Source organism: Gobio gobio (genome assembly GCF_949357685.1).
Source record: "Gobio gobio genome assembly, chromosome: 14".
Classification (NCBI taxonomy): domain Eukaryota; kingdom Metazoa; phylum Chordata; class Actinopteri; order Cypriniformes; family Gobionidae; genus Gobio; species Gobio gobio.
This window is the reverse complement of record NC_137107.1, coordinates 41,116,691-41,134,406: the sequence shown is the minus strand read 5'-3', so window position 1 is coordinate 41,134,406 and position 17,716 is coordinate 41,116,691. Positions and strand designations below refer to the sequence as shown.

At 37.0% G+C, this 17,716-nt stretch overlaps 2 protein-coding genes across 2 annotated transcripts in view; both read right to left on the bottom strand.

The window, feature by feature from the left end:
• LOC307137479 (uncharacterized protein) overlaps positions 1-17,716 on the bottom strand; it is an 890,992-nt gene that overhangs the window by 94,431 nt on the left and 778,845 nt on the right. The gene's annotated exons all lie outside the window — the stretch shown is intronic.
• Positions 560-17,716, bottom strand: part of pde8b (phosphodiesterase 8B) — a 45,426-nt gene continuing 28,269 nt past the window's right edge. The window contains exons 15-22 of the mRNA XM_079835697.1: positions 15,670-15,727; positions 14,003-14,132; positions 13,705-13,903; positions 12,517-12,734; positions 12,297-12,435; positions 12,048-12,215; positions 11,349-11,478; positions 560-5,214 (exon numbers count right to left, since the gene is read on the bottom strand). Coding sequence (XP_079691823.1) covers positions 5,105-5,214; positions 11,349-11,478; positions 12,048-12,215; positions 12,297-12,435; positions 12,517-12,734; positions 13,705-13,903; positions 14,003-14,132; positions 15,670-15,727 — 1,152 coding nt within the window. The 3' untranslated portion in view covers positions 560-5,104. The remainder of the gene's footprint in view (positions 5,215-11,348; positions 11,479-12,047; positions 12,216-12,296; positions 12,436-12,516; positions 12,735-13,704; positions 13,904-14,002; positions 14,133-15,669; positions 15,728-17,716) is intronic.

The following is a 17,716-nucleotide window of genomic DNA, read 5'->3' as shown; positions in this document are numbered from 1 at the left end:
CAGCTATCCAATCACATCCACTGTTAAGGCAAAGTCATGTGAGTTTGTTGCACATTGAGGAATTTATTTGGAATCGTAGTTTACCGCACGCGGTCTTATTGGATAAAAATGTATCCGCCTCAATTGAGCGCATGTGCACATTTTAAGAATTTATGTGCATAAAAATAGGTGGATGGGAACATAGCTAGCTAGTGATAATGGACGGAGCATTAGCGCTTCCTATGAGCCTGAGCGTTTCTGCCACCTTTACACAGAGATTCTCTGAATCTGTAATAAGATGCAGCTGAAATAAAAAATAAATTGGTGAAACTATAAGATAACAGTAACCATCTCTAAATAAAGAAATATTTTGGCTCAAGTTCTCAACAGCATTGATGTCATAACATTGACTGCAAAGCTAAACTAACTGTGACTTATCCCTCCTCATCCTTCCCTCGCACATTGTAACAAATCCTTCCCTCGCGGGTCAAAATGACCCGAAGCCCTGAAATGATCCTTTTATATATATATATATATTTTTTTTTAATGCATTTTTTTTGTTTTTTATTTGATTTTATTTACCTTTAAATTACTAGATTTTATCAATAAATAATATAAATAATTCAAGCATATTCTTCACATTCTTTAAATTCAAAATAACACAATTTCATGCATAACCCTTTTACTTCAGCTCAAAATATCTCGCACTGGGTGTCTTTGCTAGCCTGGATGCCAGCCAAACTTAGCCCCGCCCACAACATTTGAGGACGGGAAGTTCGGTCTGGACTTGATCCGTTGTGGAGCAATTATGCTCGAAAAAGAGCTGTTTGGACCAATCAAATTGTCAGCGCGGGCTTTATACGATGATCAACAGTAACGTCATCATCCACGTCACCAAAGAGCGCTTGGGTTGAATTCGTTCTAATCCTAAACGGAGAACTTGTTCGAATATACGTTCACCTTTACTATTTCTCTCAGAAATGATCGTGTTGGAAAGTACTCCGTGTATCCTTAAATTATTTTTACAACACCGGCAAAGATCTAGATGGCCTTATAGATGGCCTTATAGCTCCACATGGAGCAAATGAGCTGTTCCGCAGGGTCCTAAGGTCAGTTTCTCTTCTCTTCAGCATTCCATTCGTTCCTATGGGGGTCAAATTGACCCGCGAGGAAAGGATTTGTTACTTTTGTCGCACTTGAACCATGAATGCACAAAAAAAAAAAAAGGAGTTTTGTGTTTGAAGTTTAAAAAAGACCTAGGGACTTGGACCACTTCGATGAACTCTCAATTTTTTAAATAATGAGTTTAAAAAATGAGTTTCGGGTCAAAATGACCCGAGGGAAGGACGAGGGTTAAACAAACCAAAAAGGATTGCTAAAATATGCACAAGGATGCCAAAATCAACTGCAAACATTACATTGGTGATGCTTAAGTCCAGTTGAAAAAGCACAACTTAGTTTTACTTTTACAGGTACAATAATATAAATGATAATAAACGTATTTTAAAATATGTTTCTGATTTTAAACCCTCTGGAACTTAAGCAGACTACTGTAACTGTGATACTTACTTTGCTTTGAAAAAAAATATTCATATAAATAAAAAAAAACAGGGACAAGTCAACATGATTTTCTATTATAATCGAAATTATGCCCTAAATACTGTTGATATAACTTGTACTGTTTCTTTAAGCACACCATCACTAAACATTCAACAATGAACAAAGCCACCAGTAACTAAACTATCAAACAGCCTCCGGAACAACTACGGTAATAATCCTCATGTTAATATAACAACAGACATTTGGAAAGAGAAACAATCACATGGCCACGTCATATTTTAAACCTGCTGTAGAATCTCATCAGTGTTGCGTGAATGAGGATTGGTTTAACCCACCGCGTGCGTGTCTATAACACAGATTAAGGCATATGCTCTCTTAACTCTACATATTAATATCTGTAAAAGAGTCCATAGAAATTCATAGTCAAAACATCTGACTTTCCCTGGTTATGTATTTGTGACAATGCAATGAAACGTTTTGTTACAGAGCAGGATAATGCAAGCATACAGGAGACAGGAAGAGAGAGGATGAGCGGGGTGGAGGACAGGAAAAGAGGGAATAGATACATCATCTTCGGACCTACAGGTCCATTATAAATTCTAGAACGTCCTATGGCTCTCTGTCGGCTCCAAACCCAGAATCAAGACAATCGAAATCCTCCACTGGCATTTGTTCATCGTACAAATTTCATGTAATCTGATTTCACACTACAGGATGTCAAATCTCATGTGCGTACTCTACCAGTCTGAAAACAGTCGAAGAATAAGTACATGTGTCCAAATGTTTGACTGGTAATGTCTCAAGAAACTTTGTTTGTTGTACTTTTTTCTTTCCGATCACAAGGACTTTAGGTAACATGATTATACAGCCATAAAAAATTTAAAAAATGTTCCCCCCTAAGAAATAAACAAACACAAGCTCTTTGATTCATAGTTGCATAAAAACACAACTACGTAACACCATCAATTGAGTTAAAGGGATAGTTCAAGTTTTTCCAAACCTGTACGCGTTTCGTTATTCTGCTGAACATAAAAGAAGATATTTCGAATAGTGTCTGTAACCAAACATTTTGGACCCCTTTAACTGTTCGGCTACAGACAATCTTCAAAATATCTTCTTTTATGTTCAGCAGAAATTCACACACAAGTTTGGAAGAGCTCGAGGGTGTGCAAATGACAGAATTTGAATTTTCGGGGGAGCTATCCCTTTAAATAATGTGTATAGTTCTTTAGATTTACCACTAGATGGTGACAAGAGCATACGCCATCATTTGTACAACGGCATTCATGTCTGTAGAGCTCTAAAGAAACGGGTGAAAGAAAACCGCATGCATATGCAGTATATTATAAAAGAATTCAATGCATTTATATAATAAATCAGTTGTAGGTTCTTGTAAAAAATTGTAACCACAGTTATACCTTTAAAAAGTATAACACCTTAAAAATTCATTACCATGACCCAATTTTTTATGTGTTAAATCATTGTGTATACCAGTGGTTACAAAAACGTTTTTAATTGGAAAAAAGAATCCCTGACATCATCTGCTAGAAAAATATTGTCTGATTTAGATCAATACTAATGATAAAAGGTTAACATTGGCCAATACCCACTGATTTAGCGCGCATTAAGAATACTTTACATAATACGTTACATATACAGGCTTCAAAAGTGCTACCAAAGCCACTGTTCTACCCTTGCGACCACATTAAAGCAACAAGAAAAAAGGGAGGGAAACAGATAGAATCAGGAAGGATGAGAGAACAGGAAAGAGGAAAATCAAAACCCTGCGAGCTGCTGAATGTGCACCGCGTGCCTTTAACTGCACAATGCTTCAAAACACGGTCACTGTGATGCACTGCCAACCGAAGAACAACCACAAAAAAAAAACAGCTGCCGCCATCTTACAAGGGCATCGTAGAGTTTATGTCACGATGGCGTCATCGCAGTTGGAACGCTCTCGTGCTGGTGAGTTCTAGAAAGGTCATCGTAAAGCTGCTCCTTTCCAAACGTATAAAGAGTAAAAGGCTGAACGTCAACCGAGTTATAAACATTGAATCAATTCTAACTAAGCCTGTCTGCGAGCCAACGCAGCTACGCGTGGTCCAACTGTAATCCGGTAACTGTAATGGGTTTTTTAAAAGAAATCTTCTCACCGATCGGTCACTGTGACAGATTTTGAAGAAATCTAAACTAGCTCTTTTATCAGTCCAACCGGCTTCGGCCAAACATCTGTTTAAAACTCATCATCGTGTTTGATTATAAACGCACCTTTGGCACAAGATGCTTTTTGGCCTTCGAAAGGTGAACGTTTGAAGCGTGTCGGCGGTGTGTTTCTCTGGTAAAAGCAGACCCGAGATTACAAAAGCGATATACAGCTGAGCTCATCTTGTAAATAAATAATACTTAAAAATGGTGTAACACTTATAATACGTGCAAGTTCACCAGTCGGCGTGAGCGATGTGTCAGTGGTCTCGTTGTGAGGCTGTGCTGGAGTTTACACACAGATTAGGGAATGTTGCATCCGTACGGACCGTTGCGTGAAATAGGAATGTTAACTGCCATGTGTAAAATGCTAAATGTTCTCATATGCCAATACATTTATCGCTGACATACACACGCTCGTTCTCTCGCTCTCACACATCAAGCTTCACGTTATTACAGTATGTGTCTGAATATACAGTGTTTCTGAGAAATATATTCTTTGTTATTATTGGCTATTTATATCAAAATTATTGATTATTACACACCAGTCCTTGGAGTCTGAGAAGGGCTTGAGTCGTTCTGATACAGAAAACGCTGGAATAATGACAGCCCGCAGCGGGCTGATCCGTCGCAGTTTTTACACTCTCGCACACTGAATCGTGTTCAGTGCTGGTCAATCGTCCGAATACAAGCTCGTCTTCAGTTCTTCCGGTTTGGCAACTTGACATTTGCTTCTCTCAAAAATACTCTGTCGAAAAATTCCATCTGCATTGAATTTGAATCAAATTAATAAGGGGGAAGATGTGGTAGGACTGAAGGGAGTGCCTCAGGGCTCCCTACTGGGTCCTTTGTGGTTTCCAAAGTAGTTTAGTCCCACTGACACAGTTTTCCTCCTTATAACTGCTTCAGAGTCCAAATAAAGCCCTTTTGGCATTTGGTCTGTTAATATTATATGTGCATGTGTATAGTTACAGACCTCTCTGAGCATACACGTTTCAGTCCCAGTGTATATCCCATAGTTTAGAGCGTATAGTATATACAGTCCTCTGCTGGACTAAGATCAGTCTTTATCTTCTTGCATCAGACATTAAAAAAAATTGCTGTCCAGAATGCATTAAAAACAGGGCTTAACAAAAAAGAGAAGAGAGTGAAAAGATGCTGGAAGAGGACTGTATGCTGATAAAGTGCATTCATTTTGTCGTTTGTTTGTGTTTTACCCTTGTTACCGGGAGATTGTCGCTAGGGGTGGAGCGTCGTCGGGAAAACAGGGCTGCTGATCTGCGTTCAGTGGATGGAATCTTTGAGGCCCTGCAGAGATGCTACATTTAACCTCTGACCTCAAGGGTAAGGGAGTCATGAGGGTTCACGGAGGAGGCGGAGGCCGCAGGCTTTTACATTTCATCTCATCCAAGTTCTTCCAGTATTTGTAGTTCTCCGTCAAATGCTCCATCAGACCTGGCAAACTGGCAAATGCTTGAAAGAGAGAGAGAGAATCAAAAATTAGGTTTAGGCAATTAACAATAACTGCATTTTTTTTTTGCATTAAAATGATCAATAGTGACAGTAAAGACATGTTACAAAATGTTTCCATTTCAAATAAATGCTGTTCTCTTGAACTTTCTATTCTTTTCCACTAAAATAGTATGCAGCACAACTGCTTTCAACACTCTAATAATAGTAATAATAATAATAATAGTTTTAATTCTTGAGCAGCAAATCAGCATATTAGAATGATTTCCGAAGGATCATGTTGTGACACTGAAGACTGGAGTAATGATGCTGAAAATTCAGCTTTGATCACAGGAATACATTACATTTTTTACATTTAAAATGTATTCAAATAGAAAACAGCTGTTTTAAATTGTAATAATATTCCCCAACATTACTGTTTTTACTGTATTTTTGATAAAATAAAGGCAATAAAATAAAGGTTTTGGTGAGAATAAGAGTCTTTTTTCAAAACTGTAAGCAAATGTTGTTCATTCTAATGTTTTTTTCCCATCTGTTCGGTTGCATTGGTTTCTGGCAGACGGACTACAGACGGTAGACTGTGTTTTTGTTTGCATGAGTGTAAATATGGCAATTTGTATGTTCACACATATGCACGCTCTCGGCGGTTTCTGGGACCTCGTCATGAGGATGTTTTCAGTGCCCCCCGCTGAATCTGTCAAACACGCACACACACGCGCATCTCCTCTATGATAAACTGCCCTGATCGTGACCTTGGGAACTAAATCTGTGGAGAGCTCAAGAGATTCTGCTTCACTGCATCCTGACCCCCAGACTACGGAAATCAAAGACACACACACACAGATGCACATTCTTTCTCTCTCTCTCTCTCTCTCTCTCTCTCTCTCTCTCTCTCTCTCTCTCTCTCTCTCTCTCTCTCTCTCTCTCTCTCTCGCTCTCTCGCTCTCTCGCTCTCTCGCTCTCTCTCTCTCACACACAGTCACCCCCTGCCCCTTTCCAACATTTTTAAAGTTTCCGTGACATCATGGCTGTTGTGTGTTGACAGTAAGCAGGTTTATTCTCGGGGGTTCAGCTCTGTGGTGAGCTTTGGAAACTTTAGCTTCTTTTTCCCACTATCAGCTCAACCTCTGGATAACATTATCACAACCTCTCAGCAACCATCTAATAGACCCCCGTGCTTCACCCCTCCGGTCCAGCATCTTCTGCTGCTAATGGACCATTTCATCTCTTTTAGGAGAACCAGATGAGTCAAAAGATGCCTGGGAAACTCTCTCTCTCTCTCTCTCTCTCTCTCTCTCTCTCTCTCTCTCTCTCCTGCGCATGCGTGTTTGGTGTGGTGAGGAGTGTGAGTGTTGATTGATTGATCTTTAAATATTACTTTTATCTATACTATACTTTTTTTCCCCTAACCTTAGTCATTATTAACTTCTTTTATTTTTTTAGTTGCATCCATTTGTGGAGGAATAAACATGGCCTCACCTTCTAATGAGGGAACGCCGGTTTTCTCCATTGGAAATGGATGCAAATGTTTTCCTGATCAAATTTGTACTTATGGCTATGGGAAATGTTGTTGGGCATGATAAGATTATTTCTGTGTCTAGAATGAACAAGGCCATTGTGGTGTTTTTGGAAGAAGAGAGGTTTGTGAATGTGCTAGAGAATGGGATTGAAATATCGGACACTTTTGTGCAGGTGACACCTTTGCGTTCACCTGCGACGCGTGTCATTATCTCGAACGTGCCCCTCGTTCATAACAAATTAAGCGATGACAAAAGAATGTTGCGAGTGCAATTAAAACTGTTCCGCTTGGCTGTAAGAACAGTGCACTGAAGCACGTAACGTTTTTTCGGAGACAGGTTTTCATTTTTTTAAACGCACCGACAAAGTATTTGGAAGTATCTTTCCAAACACAACACAGTGAAAGCTCTTACATGATTTTCGCAACAATGGAAAGTATGCAATGTTTTGATTGTGGAGATTGAGGTCACAAGAAATTATTGTGTTCTCACAGAAAACAAAACGAGGAGAAAAGTGTAGAGACTGAAAACAAAGAAACGAGAAATCAGTCAGATCGCGGAAAAACTAGTGATAAAATTGAAAAAACGCTGGTAAAAGAAAGGTCTGTTGCAACAAACAAAAATTGCAAAACGAAAAAAAAAATAACAAAAATAAATTCAAAGAGACTCGAGCCCAACTAACAGTGGATGTACTCATTTTCCCTTGGGAACATACAGTTTTCAGAAGGACTATGTCAAGATCAGAGGTGAGTGATTTTTCTCTTCCGAAAGTGCTTGGTGATTCAGAAGGAGCTGATCAGAATATTATATGTAGCAATGATTTGGAAATTGAAAAGGCAAGTGGAAGCGGTTTTCAGGTTGTTGAGAATGTTGATGAATCAAGATGTGATAGTGACAGTTTTTCAGAAGTTTCTTATTTTGAGTAGAGTCAATCATCTGGAGATTAGTATACTGCTTTCTGGATCAACAAAAGGACAGAAAGTAGATGTTCTGAAGTTTTTTCCTGATGCTGAAGTCAGTTATGAGTGTTCAGAAAAGTGTAGGATGTGATTTTGTTTGAAAAAAAAAAACCTGACTACAGTAGTTCGTAAAAGTTTAAAAGGAAAGAAAAAGAATACATAGGTTCACATGGTTATGGGTGCTGCTCTTATCTATTTCCTTTTGTGTCTTTTTTCATTCTTGTTTCCTACCCCCTCCCATGACATGCAACATTTAAGAGTTTGTTCTTTAAATGTAAATTGTGCGAGGAATAGAGAAAAACAAGGTTTATTAACAGAGTTTCTTAAACTTAAAGATTCACATGTAACATTTTTACAGGAAACTCAGTGATGAGAGTAATGAGGCAGATTGGGGATTGTGTTGGGAGGGCAGTTACTCTTTAAGTCATGGAACAAATTTAAGTGCTGCGGTTGCCATACTTTTTTCATCTTGCCTTCATGTTGAAATTTTGTTAAAATTAGAAAAAGGTCACCAAAAATTGATGAAGATACCTTCATATTTGTCAATATTTATGCTCCAAACAGAAGTGCAGACAGACTAATTCTATTTAAAAAAATATAAATTCAGATGATTTTCTAACATTAGGAGGCGACTGGAATAGTACAGTGGACTTTACTTTAGATAAGAATAATACTGAACCATCTGCTTTTTTTTAAAAACATTCTTATTCAAAATGATTTGTTGGATGTATGGCGAGAGAGGAATTTAAAAGTTAAACATATACTTGGATAAAAATTTCACAAGAGAGAATAAGTACAGCTAGATTAGATGGATTCTATGTTTGAAAAAATAAAAAAAAATAATAATAATAGGATTGTGGCTGCAAATAGGGCTGCATGATTATGACAAAAATCATAATTGCCGATTATTCCCTTGAAATTGTAATCACGGTTATTAATTACGATTATCACAATTTACATTGAATGATGTTTTGAATAGCTTTATACCATAGTTTGAAGCAACTGCATGCCATATTTTTATATAAAACTTTGATTGCTTTTCTATAGCATTAAGCCTCTTGTCATCTATACATTTGTTTGGTTTCTTCTTTAAATAAATAAAGTCCATCAATACAACTGCAGAGGGGAATCAGACAGGGGTGTCCTTTGTGTGGTCAGTTGTATGCAATAGCAGTTGAACCTTTGTTGTGTTTATTTAGGAAAAATGTGTCAGGTATATGTGTAGGAAACTGTTCATAATAAAAATTAAATTGATGGCATATGCAGATGATATTACTGTATTTGTGAAGATTTAAAAAGATGTAAACACAATTAAGAAGTGTCTTTATATATTTACATTTACATTTATGCATTTAGCAGATATATGTGAAAAGGTATCAATTTAAAGTTAAATTGGAGTAAAACGGAAGCTTTGTGGTGTAATGAACATTCTGAACACCTCTGTTGTCTTACCATTTGTTCCTGAAAATTTAACATTTCTAGGGGTTTATTTAGGAAGTGAAGAGTTTAAAAAAAAGAATTGGGAGAATGTAAAGGATAAATTATGTGCCAAGTTGTAGAACTGTAACTGGTTGCTGCCTCAGCTATCGTTCTTGTTAATTTTTTTGGACTAAAATGCACTGGGTGAAAGAAGCAGTTTTGTATCTACCAGTTCATGAAGGAGGACAAAACCTAATTGAATTAAAATCCAGCTTTTCGTCTAAAGACTGTCCAAAGGTTTCTTTATCATCAAGATCAGAATTGGATGGTAGTGGCATGTGCCCTCTTGAGAAGGGTTGGTTGTTTGGGTCTTGACAGACATCTGCTTTTAATGAACTTGAAGAATATGGACCTTAACGGACTTGCATCCTTTTATGCTTCAGCTTTACAAGTGTGGCAGATTTTTTCTGTGGAAAGAGTTAACGTCTGGACTTTGGAAGAACCTTTGTTTTTTAATGGACTTTTGTCTATTGTACAACTGAATTCACTCTACGTAATAATCTGATAAAAGCTGGCATTTCTAAAATTGGACATTTAAAGATTGATAACAAGTGGATTACAGCGGAAGAAAATTGCATCTTAAAACAGACATTCTGTCTCTTCGAATGCTGGAAGAAATAAAGAATTTGTTGCATCTTCAGCTATTACATCTGGAGAATTTTGATGGACTATTCCCTGAAACACGTGTGACTACAGAAGTGGGAGAGTGAGAAGAGACTGAAGGGAGTTTATTGACTTTTAAAACACCTGAACCTGGAAATGTTGGACGTTTTTTCCAAGAAAGCCCTGTACATCATCTGTGCTAAAGCTCTTGAGTGGTGAGAGAGTCAAAATGGATTGGTGTAGCCGAGCAAGGGTCTTCCCCGAAAAGGTAGTTGGAGGTCCCTGCACTAGAAGTCCATTGAGAAAAGATTAGGTGATTTTCAGTGGCGGATTGTACATTGGGCAGTAGCTTCAAACAGATACAAAGCACATCTGAATCCTTAGTTAATCATCTCTTTGTTGAATGTTTAAGATTGAGAGAACATTTTTTTGTTTGTTAAAAGATGTCTGCCAAAGGTCAGTTTTTTTGGTTATTAATGATTTATTTATTTTTGGGCCAAAATATAGTGCTACAAATAAACAAAGTAGTGTTATTGTTGAATTAAATTTTTGGTAAAGCAAAGACGGACACATGGTTAACCAGGAAAAACAGGACTCTTAATTTAAGTGGAGTAGAGCCAGTGCATATGTTAAAAGGTTTTATAACGGGACGTTTGATGCTGGAGTTTGCTTATTATGAAATGGTAAATGATTTTGCGAACTTTTTTTTGATGTGGGGAACAGAAGGTGCACTGTGTAAGCCCATCGAAGAGCTAGGTTATCAAAAAAAGATTATTATTATTTATTTGTTTTTTAGATTTTTTAAGGTTTTTGAAAAAAAATTTTTTAAGAAGGTTTTGGAATTTTTTTTGATTATGTATTGAAATATTTAATGTAAAATAAATGTGATTTTAAGGGTCTCTCTCTCTCTCTCAAACTCAGACAAACATACTGTACAGCTGGTGCAAATTGTTCCCATATTTGTAGTGTCTGGATTTTTCATAGAGCTGAGTGATATATTTAATATTTATGTTATATAAAATTCATCCCAATTTTTGCAGTGATCTTAAGGCAATATCTAGTAGACCAGTTCAAGATTTTCTGGCAACATGCATTTTCAGTTTGCATCTTCATATAGTTTACTCAAGACAGGTAAAATGTCACTTTTTGTTGTACGTTTTTGAGTGATGATCAACAATGCGGTCTATGTACAAATAAATAAAATTCTTGTGTTCAGAATTCAGTGATTTGTTGTTGCCTTTTTAGTTAAACAACATTTCTAATTTCTTTCAATCTTGGCAACTGTGGCTGTGATGAAGGTTTATTATAGTTCACTAAAACTAAAACCATAAAAAAAGTATTTTTGTTACTTATAAACATTAACTGAAATAAAATATAAAAACACAAAGTATTTTATTTCAGCTAGTTTCCAAGGAAATATTTCTCAGTTTCATTTAGTTTACCTTGATGTATTAAAACAACTCAAAGTAAAAATAATATATATATATATATATATATATATATTATATGGCACAACCCTAATTGCTAGAATGGGCAGAAATCACAAATGTATTGCGTATGTGAGTATGTATATATTTACCATCCCAGGCATCAAACATGTCTGTGATGAAATAGTCGATAAATGAGATCTGGGATTTGGGAATGCTGCAGGTATTCCGGTCGAACACTGGCATGACAACCGGCAAACCTTGTCTTTTCTCCTCATCAGTCTAGGGAAAGAGGGACATTACAAACACAGAAAGCAAACGATTAGAGAGTGGGGACTTCAGTACTTTACCTGTCAAAAGTTTGGAAACATTACTATTTTTTATGTTTTTGAAATAAGTCTCTTATGCTCAACAAGCCTGCATTTATTTGATCAAAAATACAGCAAACAACAGTAAACAAAATATTGTGAAATATTATTACAATTAAAATAATGGTTTTCTATTATAATATACTCTAAAATATAATTTATTCGTGTGATCAAAGCTGAATTTTCAGCATTATTCCTCCAGTCTTTAGTGTCACATGATCCTTCAGAAATCATTCTAATATGCTGATTTGCTGTTCAATAAATTATTATTAATGTTGAAAACAGTTGTGCTGTTTAATACTTTGTGGAAACCATAATACTTTTTTTTCAGGACTCTTTGATGAATAGAAAGTCCTGCTCTACATTATTTACTATTCAATTGGAAATACATTGTGTTATGGAATTTAAATGACAATTAAAATTGGAAAGACATTGTAAGTATGTGCATGAGGGAACACTGATGCATATGTTAAATGTGTTTACCTGAGCAAAGTACTCCTCTGAAATGCGACCAGCCCATTCGATGCAGAGCTCCAGAGGTCTGCAGGGATTGGCCACGTCGGCACATTTAATCAGCATCCGTTTAATTAACAGACGATTCTCAGGAGAGTTGCGAATACTGGCCTGTCCCTCACAATCACTGCCTTCACTCTGTTTCACAAGTAGATCAGCAGTGGTTAGATTTCACTCTTATACATGTACAGTATGGAAACACAGTAATGTGTGTCTTACATTGGAGCTCGTCTCCTCAATGGCACTCATGGGTTTGTTGATGCTGTTTACGAACTTATTGACATGTTCAAAGTGTCGAGTCATTTCTGTTGCCAACACCATGTCAATTATGGCCTGCCGTAGGGTCCGAAACTGAGTCCTGAACATTGAGAGGTTGGGAGAGTTGGGTACTGGACCAATGTGAGTCATGTAAAATCTATGATTAAGCAGACACTGATACCTTTCCATGTTTTTGAAGATGTTGCACTTGCTGTCTCGTACAGTAAGCTGGAATGCAAGAGCGGCGTGGTGACTCTCTAGGACGGCTGTGTCGTTGTACAGAATCGCCAGCTCACTCCCGGCATTGCACAGGAATGAGTTGGTACGGCCCGGGTGATCAACGTCATGGACCGTGGCTGCCAATAGCGCTGCAATTTCATCTAACTGGTCAAGACTGCCCTGAAAACACAGCAGAGACACCATTGGTGTAAGCATGTTCTAAAAGTAACCCAGAATTGTTTAGGTCAGCTCAATATTAGTAACTGACTGATTAATCACACAGATTAACAGCATCAGTCAATAACTGTGGAAACTTAACTGGCTCCATCAATAAATAATGCACAATTTCTGTTTCAAATATTTTAGAGTGAATTTTGAGATTTAATTACTATTAAATATTACAAATGAATGTTAAAAATTAATATAAAAATTATGCACTTAAATACTTACAAAAATATAATAATAAAAATTATATTATATATAAAATTATATTATAATATTTATTAAAATATTATTCTAATTTTCATAAAAATCTGATTCAATCCAGTTTACATTTTGATTTTACTTGGCAACTGTCACCGTTAATTTATCATTTATTTATAAAGAAATTATTTAAAACAATTAAAATTGTAATTTCATATTATTTTAATACTTAATATAATTAAATTTTTTTTTTTAGAAATGTACAACAATGTATTTGAATAATCAATTAATATACATATTTTTTTATATAATATAATAATATTATATTTATATTATATTAATATGAAGATTAGTTATTGAAAAATATAAGTCACTATTTGACATCATTCAGTCTGGATAATTTTTATAAAAAACAGATTCATTCCAGTTTATATTTAGATTTTATTTGGCAACTTTAACAGTATGGCACAACTTTAATTTGTAGAAATATATTATTTATTTATAAGGATAATTTTGTACTTAATATCATTTAAAAACAAAAAAGAAAAACAATGTACAATATACTCTTGAATAATTGATACTCAGGTCTGATGAATGCTACGAGTAAACAAAAGAAGTCTCACTAAATCATCAGATAAGGCACTTCTGGAAGGATCTCCTTACCTTTGACCAAAGTATAAATTGAGACATAATAAATTGTCTGTTTCTGATTGGTTGTCAGCGTTACCTTCACTCTGTCCTTGCGCAGGAAGTAGGCTGTGGCGTGCAGAACGTCTGCGGCGTGTGTTGAGTTGTGGTAGGAGTTAGAGGCGTGGTAATTAGCCTCAATCACCTGCAGCCACGAACGCAGTGTGGCCTCTGTGCAGTTCAGGAACTCACACACGCCAAAAGCAGAGAAGATCTTCACACCCAGGTATGAGAGCGGCCTGCGTGCGCACACACACACTAGCACTCAGAACTTTTCGCATTAAAAATAAAGTTTTACACAAAGAAATGAACAGAATAATGATCTAACTTTATGGTACCTCTTGTGTGTAGCTGCTTCCAGCTCCAGGATATTGAATTCCCAGCGTTCCTCCTCGTTGAGCAGCTCTGCGATGGATGGCGGGATGTCATTTAACGGCACAGGTACTGCCAGCTGACTTTGACTCATATCTTAGGGGTCAAAAGTTCAAGGTCAAGATGGCAGAAAGACACAAAAACATAATTCAGGCATAAATCTAACATAGATGTTTATATAATATACACTGATCAGGCATAACATTATGACTAATAATGTGTTGGTCCCCCTTTTGCTGTCAAAACAGCCCTGACCCGTCAAGGCATGGACTCCACTAGACCCCTGAAGGTGTGCTGTGGTATCTGGCACCAAGATGTTAGCAGCAGATCCTTTAAGTCCTGTGAATTGTGAGGTGGGGCCTCCATGGATCAGGCTTGTTTGTTCAGCACATCCCACAGATGCTCGATTGGATTGAGATCTGGGGAATTTGGAGGCCATGTCAACACCTCGAACTTGTTGTTGTGCTCCTTAAACCATTCCTGAACCATTTTTGTTTTGTGGCAGGGCGCATTATCCTGCTGAAAGAGGAAACAGCCACCAGGGAATACTGATTCCATGAAAGGGTGTACATGGTCTGCAAAGTAACATCCACATGGATGGCAGGACCCAAGGTTTCCCAGCAGAACATTGGCCAAAGCATCACACTGCCTCCGCCGGCTTGCCTTCTTCCCATAGTGCATCCTGGTGCCATGTGTTCCCCAGGTAAGCAACACACGCGCACCCGGCCATCCACGTGATGTAGAAGAAAACGTGAATCATCAGACCAGGCCACCTTCTTCCATTGCTCCGTGGTCCAGTTCTGATGGGTCAGCATGGGCACCATGACTGGTCTGCGGCTATGCCGCCCCATACGCAACAAACTGCGATGCGCTGTGTATTCTGACACCTTTCTATCAGAACCAGCATTAACATCTTGAGCAATTTGAGCTACAGTAGCTCGTATGTTTGATCGGACCACACGGGCCAGCCTTCACTCCCCACGTGCATCAATGAGCCTTGGCCACTCATGATGACCCTGTCGCCGATTCACCACTGTTCCTTCCTTGCACCACTTTTGATACTGACCACTGCAGACCGGGAACACCCCACAAAAGCTGCAGTTTTGGAGATGCTCTGACCCAGTCGTCTAGCCATCACAATTTGGCCCTAGTCAAACTCACTCAAATCCTTACGTTTGGCCATTACGTTTCCTGCTTCTAACACATTCAATTTGAGGACAAAATGTTAATTTGCTGCCTGATATACCCCATAGGTGCCGTGAAGAAGAGATAATCAGTGTTATTCATTTCACCTGTCATAATGTTTTGCCTGATCGGTGTATGTGTATATATATTATTATATTTATATATATATTATATAGATTTGTTATAACAAATAATATAATAATACAACTTTTAAACTCTCAACTCTTAGCTTTTCATTTTCTTTCTGTTAGACATTTTCTGCATAATCTAATTGTAATTAATAATTTTAAATGAATATTATATCCAATGATGCTATATAGTACATAATAGGTATGCTCCATTTGTAATTCATTCTGTCTTTAATAATAGTTTATTCAAAGCTAGTTAACAACATCCAACTTTTCATCCAACCTGTATTATAATAATAATTTTCAGGGCTAGAACTTACTCTGTAATGCACTTTTGGAGAAGACGTACTCATTCCCAGAGAGCCTTCGGAGTCCATCCTGTATTAAAGAAAAATACACATCAATATATCTGACTGAAATGAAAGAGAAAAAAGACTTGAGGAAGCCAAAATATTGTTTCCAGCCAACATAATCATAGCAACACACTTAAACACAGCACTACCACGCAACCCATAACTCACTCGCGCTTGCATGCTCTCATGAGAAAAAGCCATTTATCAGGCCTGGAGGATATTAAACACAGAGAAAACAGATCCAGATTCAAATAGACTCATCCAGTACTTAAAACAAACTCTGTCTGAGATGTTGCAGGCGTAGGATAATAGAACTGTACATGCATAAATATGACACACACACATCCCGTCTGTAATGATCACAGGCTTCCAGCTGCACTCTCTCAACTCGGATATTTCACTGTGTGATTGACCTCTGACCTCTCCCTCAAAAGGTCACCTGCCAAAAAGGTCATTTCAACTCTTGAGATTTGTGCATCGCATCCGCTCGACCTTCATGCAACAGAAAAAAGGGACAATTACGAAAGGAAGCGACCTGAATCTGGCTTGTAGTTATTTTGCATTTTTAAGATTCAGAGCTACACTACCATTTAAAAGTCTGGGGTCGGTAAGATTTTTAAATGTTTTTAAAATAAAATACAGAAAATGGCAATGTTGTGAAATATTAATACAACTTAAAAAAGCTGTTTTCTATTTGAATACATTTTAAAATATAATTGGTTCCTGTGATCAAAGCTGAATTTTCAGCATCATTACTCCAGTCTTCAGTGTCACATGATCCTTCAGAAATCATTCTGATATGATGATTTGATGCTCAAGAAACTCTTTTTCTTATTATCATCAATGTTAAAAACAGTTGTGCTGCTTAATATTTTGAGTGGAAACCACAATACAGTTTCTGCCAGGATTATCTGATGAACTCATTTATTTGAAATATAATTTTTTCTAACCAAGACAAGCAAGCCCCACCCCTCCAATATTTATACCATGGTTAATGGAAACACTTTCCCAATCTCTGCTCCCTCTCCTTTTCCCAGTTCTACTCTTCCTATGCCCTCTCCTTTTCTTAAACTCTCTCCTCCTCTCTTTCGACCTGTCCCACTTTTCCTCTTTCTCTCATTACACCCATTTCTCAACTCTCTCCACCATGGGCATCACTAGGCCCTTTTTAGAGGGGCTTCATATGTAGCTAAACTAAATGTTTCATATTTGACAGCTGCTTCTTTAAGTCAGAAATGTTAAACAAATGACAAAAATATTCAGCCAAATTAATAAACTTTTGTCTAATTTCGCCATTTTGATTTGAAACAGGCCTACATAATGTCACTTATATAATTAACAAACAAGAAATATTAACAAAGTCGTTTTCTTCGGATTAGGCATAAGATTAATAGTAATGAATGTGTGCATATTGTAAATTAATAAATCCATTTGTAGCTCTTAGTAAATAAAAAAGTTCTGCTTTTTTCAGCTTGTATTGGGCATAAGATTAGTTATGAATGCGAGCATATTGTGAATTAATTGAATACATTTAGTTACCTAGCTTTCCTGTTAGCCTTCGAAAATTATTCATCAAACATAAATATCAGTTAAACATGTTTACTTTCTTCACTGACAAAAATGGAAAAACTTTATCCGTCATATCTGCCCACTGACATGGTTTTCAAGCTATTGTTATCTAATTTTTTGGCGCTCAGAACATCTTAAAATGCACATATGTAGATCATAGAAATCAAACTTTTCTCGAGGGGCCATGCCCCCAAAACCAAATAATAAACAGCCAATATCCTAATATGCATACTAATAAGCTACTGGTTAATAGCGAGAATTGGACCCTATCCCAAAGTCTTACCAATTTTTTTTTCATACCCTCACTGGGTATGGCTGAGCGCCCCTAATATGAAAATCCTAGATTCGCTCCTGCTCTCCACCGCCTTCCACTCTTACACCTTGTCCTTTTCCCCTTCTCATAGTTAATGCAATTGTGCAATCTAAAAACCATTTAGAAAATTGC